This window comes from Falco cherrug, chromosome 8 (assembly GCF_023634085.1).
Source record: "Falco cherrug isolate bFalChe1 chromosome 8, bFalChe1.pri, whole genome shotgun sequence".
Taxonomy (NCBI): Eukaryota; Metazoa; Chordata; class Aves; order Falconiformes; family Falconidae; genus Falco; species Falco cherrug.
Window position 1 is genome coordinate 45,909,474 of NC_073704.1, and position 15,233 is coordinate 45,924,706.

Sequence of the window (15,233 nt, forward strand, 5' to 3'; positions counted from 1 at the left end):
TACATCAGCTATACTGCACCTTGTTCCAGAGATGGTAGTGTTAGAAAAAAACAATTTTATTTAAATAAGAACTGAGATCCTGGAGCCCAACTCTGCGGCACATTGCAAAGTCCATGACTGCAATATTTTATCGTCTGTGGTGCACTATGATCGTGTGGATGTAGCTGACTGTGTTGTGCTTGTGGTTAATCTAACAACCCCCATCCCCTCAATCAGCCTGCCCTGGGAGAAAAGGGCCCTTTGCTGCTGTGTGGCTTGAGTGTGATAGTAAGGTGGAAGAAGAGGAAAGCTAGGTAGGCAAGAACAGGCAGGTAGAAGGGAATTAAACAAGGTGAAATCAGTGATGGAGCAATTTGATGGCATGAGGCAAAGGAAGAAATGTGCCTGTGTGATCAGCCTGGATAAGGATAATACAATGACCCTGTTAAAGCACATGTGTGCACCCCGAATGCAGAAGGAAGCTCTGTCTGACTCTTATCTCCTTATCACAGCTGCCAAGCTGCCTACAGAACAGGAGCGCTGTCTTCCAGTCCAAGGCTCTTCCCGTGTGCCGATAGCTGCCGCAGAAGCCCCGAGCCTGTTTCATTGTGGACTTGGACCTTCTGGGACAAAATCATTTCAAAGAGGGTGCTCATTTCTGAAAGGAAAGTGCTGGCCAGTCTTGTCCCAGCAGCGTTTGAGTCAGCCCCAGCACCTTTGCCAAAGGTCTCAAAGGTCCTTGGTTTCTCCTGCCTTGCAGCTTCCTCATCCTGAGGTGAATGCGGAGAGTCAGGGGAGAAGACGTTGTCCTTGTAATTACTGGTGAGTGGCAAGGAGAGCCGAGCCACCCATGCTGGGTCAGCAGCCGTCAGCCTCTTGAGGGCCAGCTCTGGAGGGAATGAAAACAAAAGAACTGTTGGTGAGACCTGGAGTAGAGGAGACCACAGGAGAAAAGAGAAAAAGAAGAATTTTTTAAAAATGCTGAGAAACGAGGAGGCTTCCTGAAATCAGCTATGAGAGGACCGATTGTAAACAGGTCTAGAGATAAGCTACCAGCAGCATTTTTCAAACCAGAAGCTTAAAAAAATCAACCAAACTAGAAGTGGTTTAAAACTACTGTGCTTTTTGGGTTTGTTTGTGGGGGATTTTTTAAATGTAATAACCATTAGGATCACTTTGCTTTCTCATTTGTTGCAGCCTCAAGTGGCACTTCACTAAACTGTTAGCAAAGCCCTAGAAAGTGAGGGTTTAGGACTGGCTAAAGGAGAGATGACAATGGAAAGCTTTCAAGGGGGAAGTATTGGACAGAAAGAAGGTCACTAGTGGACTTCCCTTAAGGGTCGCTCTAGGGTGGGAATTTGCTGTAAGCAGGCATATTGAGACCAAAAAGAAAGGGGTTATTGTAAAAACAATAATAACAGAAGTAGAATGAAATTCTGGGTTATAAAATGCGCAGCTGGGTGGTTGAAGACTAGTAACAAAAAATTGAGCTATAAAGTAGTTGTTCATCAATTGGAAACAGATGAGGAGCAGTGGGAGCCTGGTGTGGGTGTTGCTGCGGGCTCGTTAGTGTGCCAGTAATGTGATTCTTCCCTGAAATGGGCAAATGAAATCATACAATATGTTGGTCAAGGTATTCCCTGTCGGCATGAAGATATATTCGTGGTATTGTTACTAGGTCTGGTGAGATCTGATTAGGGGTATTACATACAAATCTGATTACCCATCCATAGGAAAGAGGCTCTGAAAGACAGAAGTGCAGAGAAAACTTCTGAGATGAAAACAGGATTGAGTCCAGGCTTATGTGATGGACACCCTGAGAGGTAGGGGTTGCTTCACCTAAGGAAGCAAATGCTCACTGGGGTTCTGACTGCAACCTGTCGTTATTTTGATGAGATAAGCACCGACAAAGGAAATCTTCATGCTTAAAATAGTTTTGGCAAAAGAAGTGATTATAACTGTCCATGAATAAACATATACTGGAAATTAAAGGAAGGACCCCATAGCAGGGTGAGCCTGGAATAGCATCCTCATCAGACGGCAGGAAAGGAAACGAGGGTTTTTGTTTTTTAAGGTAGAGCTTTGCAGTTGGTAAACAAGACTCCGTGATGTGGTGCACAGACGCTGCCTTCCAGCCCCACATCACTCCATTTCCAAAGCATAACCCAGAACCGCTGGGAGGTTCAAAGCGACCATCAGGTTGGCGAAACGTTTTGAGTCAGAGAGCAGCAAAACAATTAACTGGTGTCTGGTAACAAAACACAACAGTCCCAGTCAGATGGCAAGAGCTGGTGGTGGTGTAATAATTATGTGGCTCTGACTTACAAAGTGACCTGTGAAAGGAGGGTCCCCATTCTAATGCACTTATTGTGCTGCTTCCAGAAGATAAATCAATACCCTGCCAGAGCCTGGGACGCATGGTCCTCAGTCTGTGGCTAGTCAGTCACTGAGACGAGTCTCCTTCCTCAGCCAGCTAAGTAATTAATCCTTTTTCTCTGAAAAACAGCTGTGTTCTGGGGTGGGATGGGGATGAGAGCCGGGGTTCAAACCTGGTGAGTAGAGAAGGGCAGACACATCACTTAAGATTTCTGTTTGAGCTGAAGCCCCAGAATACTTTTGTGTTGCTTAACTTCCAGGATTTCTTTCTGCAGTCTCAACATTTTTTCAGTCGCAGTGACTGTTCCTTAAGAGATCTCCCAAGCGTGCTGAAGTCTCATGTTTTTGCTCTAAAACATCCACATTTCTCTTCTCCTCAGTCTGCAGGAAGCTGCTGCTGCATTCTCTGAATATTTTGATGCTTCAGCTCTGGAGCAGGGCACCACAGTAGCCTGCTCGCTGTGGGGAGAGCCAACACTCAGTGGGCTGATGGCCCTGTGACCATGAAACCTTGTAATTAGGTATGTTTAATTTGACTAATAACTCTTTACTGCATTATTTTAATGGTGTTTCGGGAGTGGGGTCGTTTTTATAATCAATAAAGTTATATCTCTCATCTGCTGCTGCGAGCACGCCGTTTCACTGCTGAGAGAGAGGTGTTAATAGACGGTGCTGAGCGTTCAGCCCACAGCTCGATGCTCACAGCATAAACAACCCGAGCACTGGCTGGGACAGATGAGCGGCGCAGTGCCCCCGCTGCGAGCAGCACAAAGGCCCAGCCAGCCTCAGCCAGCTGTCAGGGTACTCCTGAACGCAAGCAGCGCTTCCTTCCTCGCTCAGGATGCAGGTCGGCTTCTCTGTTTGTGTTTGGGAGAGAAGGAAGGAGTCCAGCAGCTCCCTTGTCTGCGCTCCTTTGCCTTTTTGGGAAGGTCCGGGCTCGTGGTGAAGGTTTTTCACCACTGAAACAGGGCAGCCACTTTTGCCATGTCCGGTGCACCACACTAGCGTAGCCTCAGCACGCACCACTGGTGGTCACTGTGAAATTCCAGTAATTTGGCAAAAGGTGTGGGGGGGGTGTCCTATCAAATCCAAGAAACATGGGAGATGGCACTTCATGGATATGTCTCACCAGAGCACAGATTTTCTAGGATGCTGCCTGTCTGGGCAGGACTGGATCTGGATGGACATGCTGAGCAGGGCCACCAGTCCCTTTACTGGGGCCAGCGCATGTCAGTATACCCATGGGATGGAGCTGGGCAGCCTGTCTGCTCCCTGCTTTTGGCTGCGGGAGCTTTAAATCTGAGGAATCTTGTAGCTCGTTTCCTTTGTTTGCTCCTTACTAGCATAAAAGGGCAGGAAGGCAAACGGAGAGAGGCAGTGTGGTTCTCCCTCTAAGTAAGAGCACAGCAAATGCTCAACTCTGGAATTAAAACAACCCCAGCAGCAAACCTAAATGAGTTCCTCTTGCTGTGGAGGAGCACAGAGGCTCCACAATGAAATTTCTGCTACAGGACGTGAGTCAGCCCAACTCTTTCAAATTGAAATACCAGTAGAAGAGATTTTTAGAACAAATCAATAAAAGGAACATGTAGGAAATGTCAGGCCCAGATGGTATTCACCCCAGAGTGCTAGAGGAACTCGGATATGAAATTGCTTGGTTTATTAGCTGCTGTTCATTAACTACTGCTGCAAATGAATATGGTATCAGAGGAAGGGAAGGTAGAAATTGTGACATAAGTTTTTAAGCGCATGAAGGTGAATCTGGTGCAGGCAGATTCGTAGAAATCATTGTAAGCGAGACTCAGCCAATAGCAGAGTGCCTGCCATTCAGACAAGAACTGATATGGCATTTGCAGGGTGGGGAATTGCGTTTTGCAAATTTGTTGGCATCTTTGGAAGAGGTGAAAAGTCCTGGCTGACAGAGGACACCTGAGCTTGCAGAAGAGCACCAGCCAGGCTCGCAGGGGACCTGAGCTGTCCCTGAATTAGCAGCCAGGTTCTGTTAGGGACTAATAGATATTTGAGAAGCGAGGGTAGGACTGAATAATCTCCCCCACAAAGGGAAGTCATTAGTGGAGTCCCAGAGTATCCATTCAACATAGTGATAAATGACATGGAGAAGTGGATGGCATTGGTGTTGACTCCACTAAAGCACCCAACAACATAAAAGCGGAGAGTTGCTGATAATACTGAGTGCCATGAGCAAAAAGTGGCTGGTGGATTTCTGAGTCACCAGCTGTTGAATAACTCTCATGGGGGGTGACATGTCACGTATTGATGACACCCCCATCACGCAGAGGAGGGATTTGGGAGTCACCATGAACAGCAACAGAGCTCAGCATGGAGCTTGGGCAGAACAGGAATGAAGAACAAACCAGAAGACCTTAGACCATTGGTGTAGATGTACCCTAAACACTGCACACATTTCTGGTCACCACATCTCAATAAAGATACACTAAAATTAGTAACAGGTTGGTCACAGGAGAGGAGACTGGACTGGTTCAGCCTGGTAGGAAACAGGAGTTTGAGGGTGCTCAAAGGGTGTATAACATCTCCAGGGACTTGACAATGACAACTCTTCCCCTTTCCCACTCTGCATGAACTAGGAGACCATGAAATGAAGGGTCTCGGGTCAGCACAGCACATGGTTGAACTGGACTGCACCCCTCCGCAGTGACAGAGGCCGACCTCACAAATCAGCTAAACAACAGCAGATACATCCGTGGGAGGAAGGAGCTACCGAGAGCCACTAAACATGAAGAAGTCCAACGCAAAGCTCAGCAAGACCCTTTGCTGTAAAACTGCCTGGTACCAAAAGCATAGGATGCTCCATACATGCTGTCCCGGCACCTGCCACTGTCAGAGGCCCCCCTAGGAGCCGGTGTGCCCCGGCTCGCTGCAGCCAGCCAGGTTTATCTTCTGAAGTGGGGTTAGTGTGTCATTTGAGGAGATCCCGCTGTTGGAGCCCCCCCACCAGCCCCAGTGTGCTCCTAGCCGCGTGGGCACCTCACCTGCCTGCGGCTCCAGGAGGGTCTCCAGCTCCTCTCCCACCAGCTGCTGCACGGAGAGTTCAAACCCACTCTCGGAATCGCGGTCCTCTGCCTCGCTCTCGCCGTGCCCGCTGTCCTTCGTGCTCAGGCAGTCGGTGTCCAGCCCCGCGGCCCTGCCGCAGGGACCAAAGCACTCAAGTCACACTTCAGCTCTCAGCACAACCCCGCGCCACCGATTACTGGGAAGGTGGTTGTCTTTATCCCCCACAAATTGGCCCAGAGGTGGGGTGTGGGCATCCTCTCCGTGCATCATTTACAGTACCAATGGCATAATCATTTCAGTCCCCGCCAATTAATGAGTTTTGGCTTTACTTGGTGGTTTGGGTTTTTTTAAACAGCAGATTGAAATGATGATGAGAAAGGTGGTGAAAGCTTTGTCTGCCCATGACCTGGGCAGGTGAGGACAGGGGGACATGGCAAGGCGGTGGTGAAGCCCTGGCATCCTCAGGAGCATTCACCCAGAGACACCAACACCATAAAGACCATAAAGTTTGTCTCTGGGAACACCGTCAGCACACAGTTGGGATCTCTCAGTCCTTCCCATCCCTGCTAGCAGCACCTCCCTCACCAGCCTCCTGGCACAGGGACAGATGCCCCAAACTTGTCACCAGGCAACAGCATCTCTAAGAAAGTACCCAGAGACAAGAGAAAACTCATCCTTGTGCTGCTGCCTCCAAAGCTGGGACCCTCTGTGCTCATGAGTGCACCTCTCCATCGCACTTGAACACACTGGTGTTCCCCTGATGAGGGCAGGCAGATGGTCCGTGGCCATGGAGGAGCTCAGGTGACCTCGCCCCAGGGAGGAGGCAAAGAGCAGCCCTAGGAGGGAGGTGGATACCAACGGGGAGCCAGGACTAGAGGAGCACATCCATCCCCTGAAGGGAGGACCTACATCCCCAGTCTCAGGTCAGCAAAACTGGGGACAAGGTTTTTGCCTTGTGTGCTGCCCTGGTGTCTCCTGCCCTTGGAGGCTCTTAGGGCCAGTGGGGCTGGCAGGGGCAGGAGAGACACAGGGACACGGGGCGTGGGGAAGGGAGGGCTGAGAGCCAGCCTTACCTGCTGCCGTTCTTGGCCGTGTATTTGTTTCCCCTGTGGTTTGTTTTGGGCTGGAACTGGCCCTGGTGCAGCAGGGAGAGCAGCTGGGAGATTTGCTGTAAGGCAGGAAAAGCCTGTTGAGCCCCGACGATCGCCACTCAAGCTGCTTCCTGCCAGGACGTCCCCTCCGAGCCCCCCGGCCTTTTTATAGCGTTTCCTCCTCCCGCAGATGGCCCAGCATCCCCATGCAGGGGGAAAAACAAGCGGCTGGGCAGCCCACCTGGCCCCCGTGCCTCCCCTGCGCGGTCTCTGCCGGCCATTCCCTCCCGGGGGAAGCGGGCACAGGGTTGTCCCCTTCTCCCTGAAACAGCCATCCTCCACCCCAGCTCCTGGGGTGTCCTGGTGGGTGTGAGGAGACCCTGCCCGTGGTGGGGTGGCCACTGGTCCTACCCAGCCCCTGCTGCTGGGGCACCTCTGCCCAGGGCTGGGAGAAGAGAAAACCAAAGACCATCAGGTTGCACATTCCCACCGCCCCAGAGTGTGCAAGACCTGGGCAAGGAAGGATTTGGGGCAGGGGCTGGGGGGCTGGGGGGCTGGGGGGAGGGGAAGGGGTGCACACCTTCAGCAACACACAGGGCAGCCCCTACCTGCACCGGGGGCGACTCCATCGCAAACTCCCCAGTGGGGCTCTGCTCCGCCAGTGCCACCAGTGACAACCGGACCAGGCTCCTGAGGATGTGCTGGTGGGGCTGTGGCTGCCCAGGTCCCCCAGCACCCACGGGCTTGCTGGGTGGCAGTGGGGGCTGTCCCGCGGGCCCCTGCAGTGGCTTCACCAAGCTCTTGCAGTGCGGTGGTGCATCTGGGGGACTCACAGCATCTTTCGACGGATTTTTCTGTCTGTGGGGTTGGCATGGTCGACGCTGCAGGATGGGCAGGTTGAAGGTCCCCTGCTGCTCATCTGAGTCTTTTTGGGTCCTCTGATTTCTCAGGGTCCTGTAGAGAGTGGGGGTGAGGTGGAGGGGAGGCTGTGGGGAACCCCCCGGCACAGGGGCAGCTGTGCCGGGCAGATCCTCCTGGCAGGGACGGGGGAGCTCAGCCTCCTGGGGCCGGCCCCGGAGCAGCGGGACGAGGTGGATGTCGGTCTTCTGGATCTGCCTGTGCGGCTTCTTGAGCTGCTGCTGCCTGCGGGCATCCTCTGCCTCCCTGCAGTTGTATGCCATGCCGTCCTTCTTCTCCTTCTTACGCAAGGACAGGGTTAAAGCCAAAAGGAGAAGGCACCCGCCCAGGACAGCAGCCAGGCAGATAAAGACCACCAGGTACGGGCTCAGCCAGCTGGGATCCTGGGCTGAGATTTTGGAGAATGCCCCCTGATGCCGGAAAACTAAGTGGACCCGAGCCAGGCTGTGCAGGGGGATGTCCCCCTTGTCACTCACCCGGACCACCAGCTCCTGCTCGCTGCCAGCAAGGCTGCTGGCGTTGCTGGCATTGAGGAAGACCTGCCCCAGGAACGGGTCCAGGATGAAGAGCCCAGCATCATCCCCACCCACCAGATCATACCGGAGAGCCCCATTGATACCAGAGTCGACATCCCTGGCCGCGATGGTGAAGAGGAAGGGAGTGCTGGTACATGACACATTGGTCACTGCTGCAGTCCCTTGGGTGCTCCCATTCCCAGGGACCACCCAGAAGCACCCCGTCTCTGCATTGACCAGGACGGACAGCACAGCTGTGCCTCCCACCAGCGCTGGCGTGGTGATGACAGGTGCGTTATCATTGCGGTCGAGCACAGCCAGCCTGATGGAGACGTTGGATGCCAGCCGGGGATGCCCACCATCCTCAGCGGTCACCAGGAACTCCAGACTCCTCTCCTGCTCATAATCAAAAGCTTGGAGGGCAAAAACATCCCCAGTGGTGGGGTCAATTGAGACCAGACCCAAAGCAGAGGAGTCCGGGATGCTGTACGTAATTTTCCCGTTGAAATCCAGGTCAGGGTCAGTGGCACAGACCGTGAGCAAGAAGGCAGGTGCTTCACTGTTCTCAGCAACAGCAACCTCATAGGCAGCCTTCTCGAAGGAGGGGGCATTGTCATTGACATCGCTGATGCAGATGGTGAGGTGCTTCAGCACGGCCAAGGAGTGGTCACCCTGGTCCCGCACCACCAACGTCAGGTTGTACTCGGCACGCAGCTCCCTGTCCAGCGTGGTGTTGGTCATCAGCATGTAGCTGTGGCTGTTGGTCCTCTTCAGCCTGAAGTGCTCGTACCCTTGACTGAGGGAGCAATGGACTTGCCCATTGCTTCCCGAATCAGGGTCGCTGGCCGTCACCAGAGCCACGAAGCTGTCTTTGGGGAGCGCTTCCGAGAGCACAGGCGCCCGCGCGGCCCAGGTGACATGGACATCAGGAGCGTTGTCATTGACATCCAGGACTTTGACCAGGATCTTGCAGTGTGCCGGAATGGGGTTTGCACCCAGGTCCCGGGCTTGCACATCCAGCTCGTAGGCATGGGTTTCCTCGTAGTCCAGTGGGTGCTTCAGGAAGATGCTGCCCGTGCGGGCGTTGATGCCGAAAGCGTTTAGCACTTCCAGGGGTGCATGCCTGCTCAGGCTGTACTCGATCTCCCCGTTGGGACCCTGGTCGGGGTCAGTGGCTGTGACCGTCACAAGGAGGGTCCCGGGCAGAGCATCCTCCCGAACCTCGACCGTCAAAGAGCTCTCTGCAAAGACGGGGCTATTATCATTGGAGTCGAGAACAATTACTTTAATTAAAGCGGTACCTGATTTTGGTGGCTCCCCATGATCAGCAGCCGTCAGCACAAGGTCGAAGGAGGAGTGCAGCTCCCGGTCCACTTCTTTAACGACAATGAGCTCTGCATGCCTTGTCCCATCAGAGCTGGAGACAACCTCCAGAGAAAAATGCTCACTGGGGGAGAGGGTGTAGGAGCAGTGGGCATTGGGGCCAGCATCAGCATCCAGGGCTCGATCCAGTGGGATCCGCGTCCGCAGGGATGCGCTCTCTGACATCTCCAGCTCCAGCTCGGGCGTGGGGAACTGTGGCGCATTGTCATTGATGTCCAGCACTTGCACAGCCACATGAATCAGAGCCAGGTTTTGGTTGGCCAGCACATCGAACGAGACCCAGCAGGGATCACTGTGCCGGCACAGCTGCTCCCTGTCCACCCGCCCAGCCGTGCTGAGCACCCCATCCCTGCTCCCCACGTGCAGTGGGAACCTCCCGGGGGTCTCCATCAGCTGGAAGGCATCCACTGTCTCGCCACTCTCGCCCTCCTCAAAGTGCTCAGCCAGCGTCCCTATCACCGTTCCCAGTGGCACTTCTTCAAACACCCGGTACTGCACCGTGAACGTGGCCACCTCCTGGGCATCGGCGGAGAGGAAGAGGTACCACCACAAGGCTGGGAGATGGAGAGCGGAGCGGCTCAGCAGCAGCATGATGCTGGCAAAGCCCAGCACCCCACTGCCCCGGCCCGCTGCTGTGGGCTTGCCCGCCTGCCGCCGCATACCCAAACGGTCCCTACGGCGACTGCACATCCTTGGCATCCTCTCCCATCTCCAGGTCCTGTGGGTGCCAGCCACCGGTTGGAAAGGAGAAAAAATCCTGCGTGAGTCTGGCGGCTGTCCCCCACGCTGCCATCATCAGGGGACAGCCAGGAGAGCCAGTTGTTCCCCAGGCTGAAAAACTCAGCCCGGAGCAGAAGGGACTGTCACCACCACTGCCTCAGCCGGGGAGCAGCAGCCAGGCCAGGAGGTGGACCAGCGTGTTTCCTATGGAAACCCCACCTACAGGAAAAGGGAGGACCGGGCTGGTACAAAGCGGGGTGGGGGCTCGTGGGGCAGCGTGGCTTCCCAGCTGGGAGAGGGGTGTGAAAGTGCCCTCTGTTCCCAACCAGCAGGGACCACCACCTCCGCCTGCTGTCACCTGTAAAACGTATTTTACAGAGGTCCTGCAGGCAGACCCTAACCCATCTGCAAAGCCTCCTGTGTGCCTCGGGAAGACATCTGCAGGGACTGGTGATGATGGACTTCAGCTCTTGCATTAACCCAGAGGCTCGTTCCCCATGCTGGTAGATTACTGACTTCATTTTGCCTAAATCCAGCACACAATCCCTGCTCCTTGCTGTCAGTTTTGATGGCAACATGCCCATGTCACCTTTTTCTACATATGGCTTTTGATTATGTCACGGCTTCATTTTCACCTGGACACACCAAAATGAGCTAATGAATCACTGGGAGCGTTGCCACATCAAACACAGGCAGGTGGGCACAGGGGAAGAAAGGAGGCACTGGCAGATGTGACCTGCGTCCTGTCAGGCCTCTCCCCATCCCCTGCATCCGTCTGGCCTGGCCAGCCCCCCCGGCTTGGCACATGCTCTGTCTCCAGCTTGGCTCCGCTTTGATTTCCCCAGCCTCACTCCTCACCCAGCGCTGATTCAGCACCACCAAATCCCTTCTTTACCTTATTTCAGAATCTCACCCCGAGCCCCCACGCTGGGACAGCCTGTGCAGCCGTACCCCGCTCCCTGGCCAAGCTGTTCCATGTGTTCCTCCTAAGCAAGCACGGGAGCGGGCAGCGGGCTGCCTGCAGAGCCCAGGTACCCCAGCCTGGGCTGCACTTTGGGTCTGGAAGGCATTCGGGACCAGGAAGGTCAGTGCAGAAGCTTCCTTGGCCGTTACGGAGAGCAAGAGCATCCTCGTGGCATGGTTTGAGCCCCACCAGCCACATCATCTTTGTTCTGCCCCCCATGTCTACCAGGCAGCTACTGGTATCCCACCAATGCCCATCTTGCCCTTGTCCTGCTTTTCCAGCCTTGATGGGCACCCCATCCTATTCCCATCCCTCCTTGCTCCTCTCACAGCTTTCTTCACTTTATTATGGTAAATTTTAATGCCACAATGAACAGCGCCAGCAAGCCCACCCCAGTGCCGACCAGCCGGGTCAGTGCCACCGCTCAGCACACCGGGGGGATGGAGCAGCACAGCTCAGCCGTGGCAGACCTGGTGCTGCTATCCCTGGGCTCAGTCCCAGCGCCAGGTGACCTTTGCCAAGTCATTTCCCTGCTTTGTGCTTTCGTTTCCTCCTCAGCTGAGCAAAGCCAGCACACTGGCTCTCCCAGAGGGATGCTCCGGCGCTTGCTGCTGCCCGCAGAGCTGCGGATGGAGAAGCGGATGTCTCCCAGCCCGTGCCCTGCTTTTGGGGGGTGGGGGGTGGGGGTTACTTCCTTCTGGGGGGAGTCTCATCCTTCCACCTCCCTTTTTTTATGCCTTCCCTTTCAGGGATGGAGAGGAACAGAAGAACCACACTGAAATATCACCAAGGAAAGGAAATAAATATTACACCTGAGAACTGGGGGGTTCCCCAAAGAGCCCTGCAGGACCTCTCCTTCTCCCCGCCACCTCCCAAGCCACCTGCAGAACAAGCCAGCCTCACCACGTGCCCCATGTTTAACCCACCACTGGTGTAATGGGAGGCCTGTTCCCCCCCAGCGCTGCGCCCACGTGTGCTGGACCCTGCTTGGTGGAGCCCCCCCCCCCCCCCCAGCTGGGGGGACAATGCCCCTTAGGCTGCTGCAGCCCCAAACGGCTCCTTTTCCTCCCCAAAGGCAGGGAGGCAGATGGGGGGTTGGGCACCAGTTTTCTCAGCCACCACAGGGAGGGGCTGATGTGACAGTCCCGGCGCTGGGATGAGAAGTCACAGTCACCAAGATGAGGGCGATGACCCCCCTCCGAGCACTGTTGCCACCCCCACCCCCCCCAGGCCGTCCTGTCCCCATTCCAGCTGTACAGATACCAGCACCGGTGGCAGATCTAGACTGCCCAGGAGACAAGGAGCTGGAGGAGCTAATGCATTAATTATTACGATGCTTCAGGAATAAATCCCTGTAGACCAGACCTGTGACCCCAGGCCATCAGGCCATCGGCAGTTTGCAGGGAAGGTGGCTGCAGAATGCTGCAAAAGCATTGCTGAGCTGCAAACCATGCGGCTGCGTCTTGGGGGAAGATGGACAAAGTAATGCTGACAAAGAAAATAGAAAAGAAAGATGGAGTTGAGCTAAGACTTGCCAGAAGCATCGACAGTAAAATGGGATCTGGTGCTAGAAGCAGCACAGGTCTCCTGCTCACGCACAGGCAGGTTTCCAACGTGCAGGTTCTTCAAGACCTCCATAGACAATGTGTCTATGAACATAAAATCTCACCCCTAGGAGCTGGCTGCACCTCAGACCTTCATTTAAAGCTCGGGAAGAGCATCAGTTCTATCCAGTTATTGCAGCAGTAGTCTTCAGCTTCTGTGTGATGCGATTAGTGCCCGCAGCAGATGTAAATGCAACGTGCTGGTGTGAAATCCATCTCCTCTGACGCCCAGCTGGTCTCCCGGCTCCAGAGCACGGACACAGGGACACCCGAAGCTCCCGGGGTGCAGAGCTGCACTCGAGGCACCACACGCTCACCATCCATCACACGGCAGAGCAGCCCGGCCATTACTTCGGGTGCCGAGGCACAGGGGGGATCTGCACGCCGGGTTTGCCGGTTTGGGCTGGCTTGGCCTGAGCTGGGAACCACACGCTGCACTGCACATCGCCAGTGCCAGCAAAAGGAGAAGGGAAGAAAAACTTCTTCCAAATCCAATAATGAAAAACAACATCCAAGGGAGAAGAGTTCAAAACGAGCACGGCTAAAGACGTACCAGGCTTGGGCCTCATTCGGGTGCTCGGGGCTCTGCCGGGGCGCTCTGCCAGGCTCAGCTCCGCGCCTCGGAGCACCAGCCCCAGCAGCAGGATGGCTGCGAGTCTGGATGGAGCAAGTGGAATACGGCTGCTGCTCACGGGCTGGTGCCTCACCGGGCAGCGCAGCTTTTTCCTCTCAGCTGTCCCAGTTTTCAGCCCTTCAAAGACAGGATTCGCTTCTCTAGAAGCATCGCTCCCTTTTCAGCAGGAAAAAGGGTTTTCTCAATCCGTCCCTGTGCGTTTGCTGTCTGGGGCGCTGGGTGCAGGTGCACAAGGCAGCCCAGGACCTGCCCGGGCCGCAGCTGCCTGCGGGGGCTGGGGAGGCTCCTGGGGGGCTCTGCCCGGGGGGAAGGACGTTGTTCCCCCTCTCACCCCAACCGGCGAGCGCACAGACCTGCAGGAGGCGGATGGACCTTCGCTCAGGGGCCCCTGGCTCATCTCCATCAAACCAGACGGTGATGCTGACCGCGAGAGACCTCCACACGCCGCCAGGTCCGGCCCCCCACCCGCCAGGTCCCTCTGGGCCGGGCTGCTCAGCACCTCATCCTGCATCGCAGCGAAGACCTCCCTGTACCCGCTTCCAGCCCCTCCCCCAGCAACGACCCCCTCGCACCGGGGAGCCCGAGCCAGGGGCATCCCCCCGCAGAGGGGCTCCCACGGAGAGGGCATCCCCCGCAGAGGGGCTCCCCTCGCTGCGGGCTCCCCCCACCCCCACCCCCCCGCCTGCAGCTGCTCCCTCCGCCAGCAGAGCCCACTGCTGCTCCACGCTCGGCTCTGCCGCAGCCCCCGGGCTCCCCCCGTCCCGGGCAACGAGGCGCAGGGAGCCCCCAGGCCCTCGGCAAGCAACAACCCCCCCTCCCCCCCCAAGGGTCCCCGCCCCCCCCCCCCCCAGCAGAGGCCCAGGGTGGGCTGAGCTGGCTGCCAGCTCCGCGGGCGGTGATGGCCGTGCTGCCCCTCCCCCCCAGCCCCTGCCGATGCTCCGGCCCCCTCCCCCAGCCCCGCACCCCCCGGGCAGCCCCGAGCGGAGCCCCCCGCCCCCAGCGCCCCCCCACCCCCCCCCCCGCCGAGCGGGGCGCTCCCCTGCCCCGGTGCCTCCGCCCGCTCCTGCCCTGCGCCCCGGGGCTCCCCGGTGCGGGGGGGGGGGGGCGATAAGGGGAGTTCCTGCTGCTCTGGGCGCATAGAAAGGTTACTGTTAAGGAAGGGAAGAAAGTTCTAAGTGAAATAAATTGGAACAAGTTCTGCGTTTGAATAGAGAGTGATATCGTTACAATAATTTGCACCCGCAGCCTCTGCCACTGGCGAACCCTGATGTATTTTACAAAGATTTGTGCTACAAAGAGCAATCCTGTAAGCGGGTAGCGGTAGAGCTGGCCAAATATAAAGGAGGAGAATCTATAAAAAGGACATTTTATTGTGCAGGAGGAAGCAATGAGAAGCGGAGCTGAGATGCAACCCTTGGTGTCCTGCCGGAGGAGGAAGCTGGCAAAAGAGCATCGCTGCTTTATATGATCTAGTTTGCCATTATGAATCTTACAGTAATTTTTTTCCCTGTATTTCAAAAGGTTATATCTCAATATCTGTTTGCAAATGAAATACATGGCAAAAATCCCCAAGGCCGTAACGTAACTTCAACAGTAGATCTTTCAGAGAGGGCCGTATGGTGCCGGGGCTGCTGGCACCTCCCGGGCTGGGGGCTCGGGGCGCAGGACCCGGCCGGGGGAGCAGGACCCCGCTCCCCACCAGCGTTACTGGGGTTTGGGTTGACAGCCTGAGCTACCTGAACATCACCAAGCGCTTTGCAGCGCGGGGCTCCCCGCTCCGCTGCCGTGTAAGTGATAGATCTAGGCCACAGCATGCTGTAACACAAATCAGACCTTTACGAGTCCCCAGCGGCTGCAAATCAATGAGTTCTAGTAATAATTACCCATTTTATCTTTCTCTTTATTAATATTTAGATGTTTTTAATCTTTTCTTTGCAAACATGATGTTTCCCTGCTGCGGTTGTCCTTCAGTGGAGCTGCCACGAAAGCTCCTGCTTCTCAGATTAAAGACTGCCT

General features: G+C 55.6%; 2 protein-coding genes across 4 annotated transcripts in view; one reads left to right on the forward strand and one right to left on the reverse strand.

The window, feature by feature from the left end:
- DELE1 (DAP3 binding cell death enhancer 1) overlaps positions 1 to 2,971 on the forward strand; it is a 22,648-nt gene extending 19,677 nt beyond the window's left edge. For both annotated transcript variants that reach the window (XM_055717502.1, XM_055717504.1), the window contains one exon: positions 492 to 2,971. The gene's annotated coding sequence lies outside the window, so the exon portion shown is untranslated. The remainder of the gene's footprint in view (positions 1 to 491) is intronic.
- On the reverse strand, positions 36 to 10,189 carry PCDH12 (protocadherin 12). Of its 2 annotated transcripts, XM_027797681.2 has the most exons (5): positions 7,998 to 10,189; positions 7,088 to 7,433; positions 6,462 to 6,556; positions 5,367 to 5,518; positions 36 to 868 (listed from the first exon to the last, which is right to left on the reverse strand). In XM_027797681.2, exons 1-5 carry the CDS (start codon positions 9,992 to 9,994, stop codon positions 504 to 506), a joined length of 2,955 nt encoding a protein of 984 aa, XP_027653482.2. In that variant the 5' UTR covers positions 9,995 to 10,189; the 3' UTR covers positions 36 to 503. The 2 variants fall into 2 exon arrangements, with proteins under 2 accessions (XP_027653482.2, XP_027653481.2); XM_027797680.2 differs by having other exon boundaries at positions 7,088 to 10,189.
- Between the last annotated feature and the right edge of the window lie 5,044 nt (positions 10,190 to 15,233).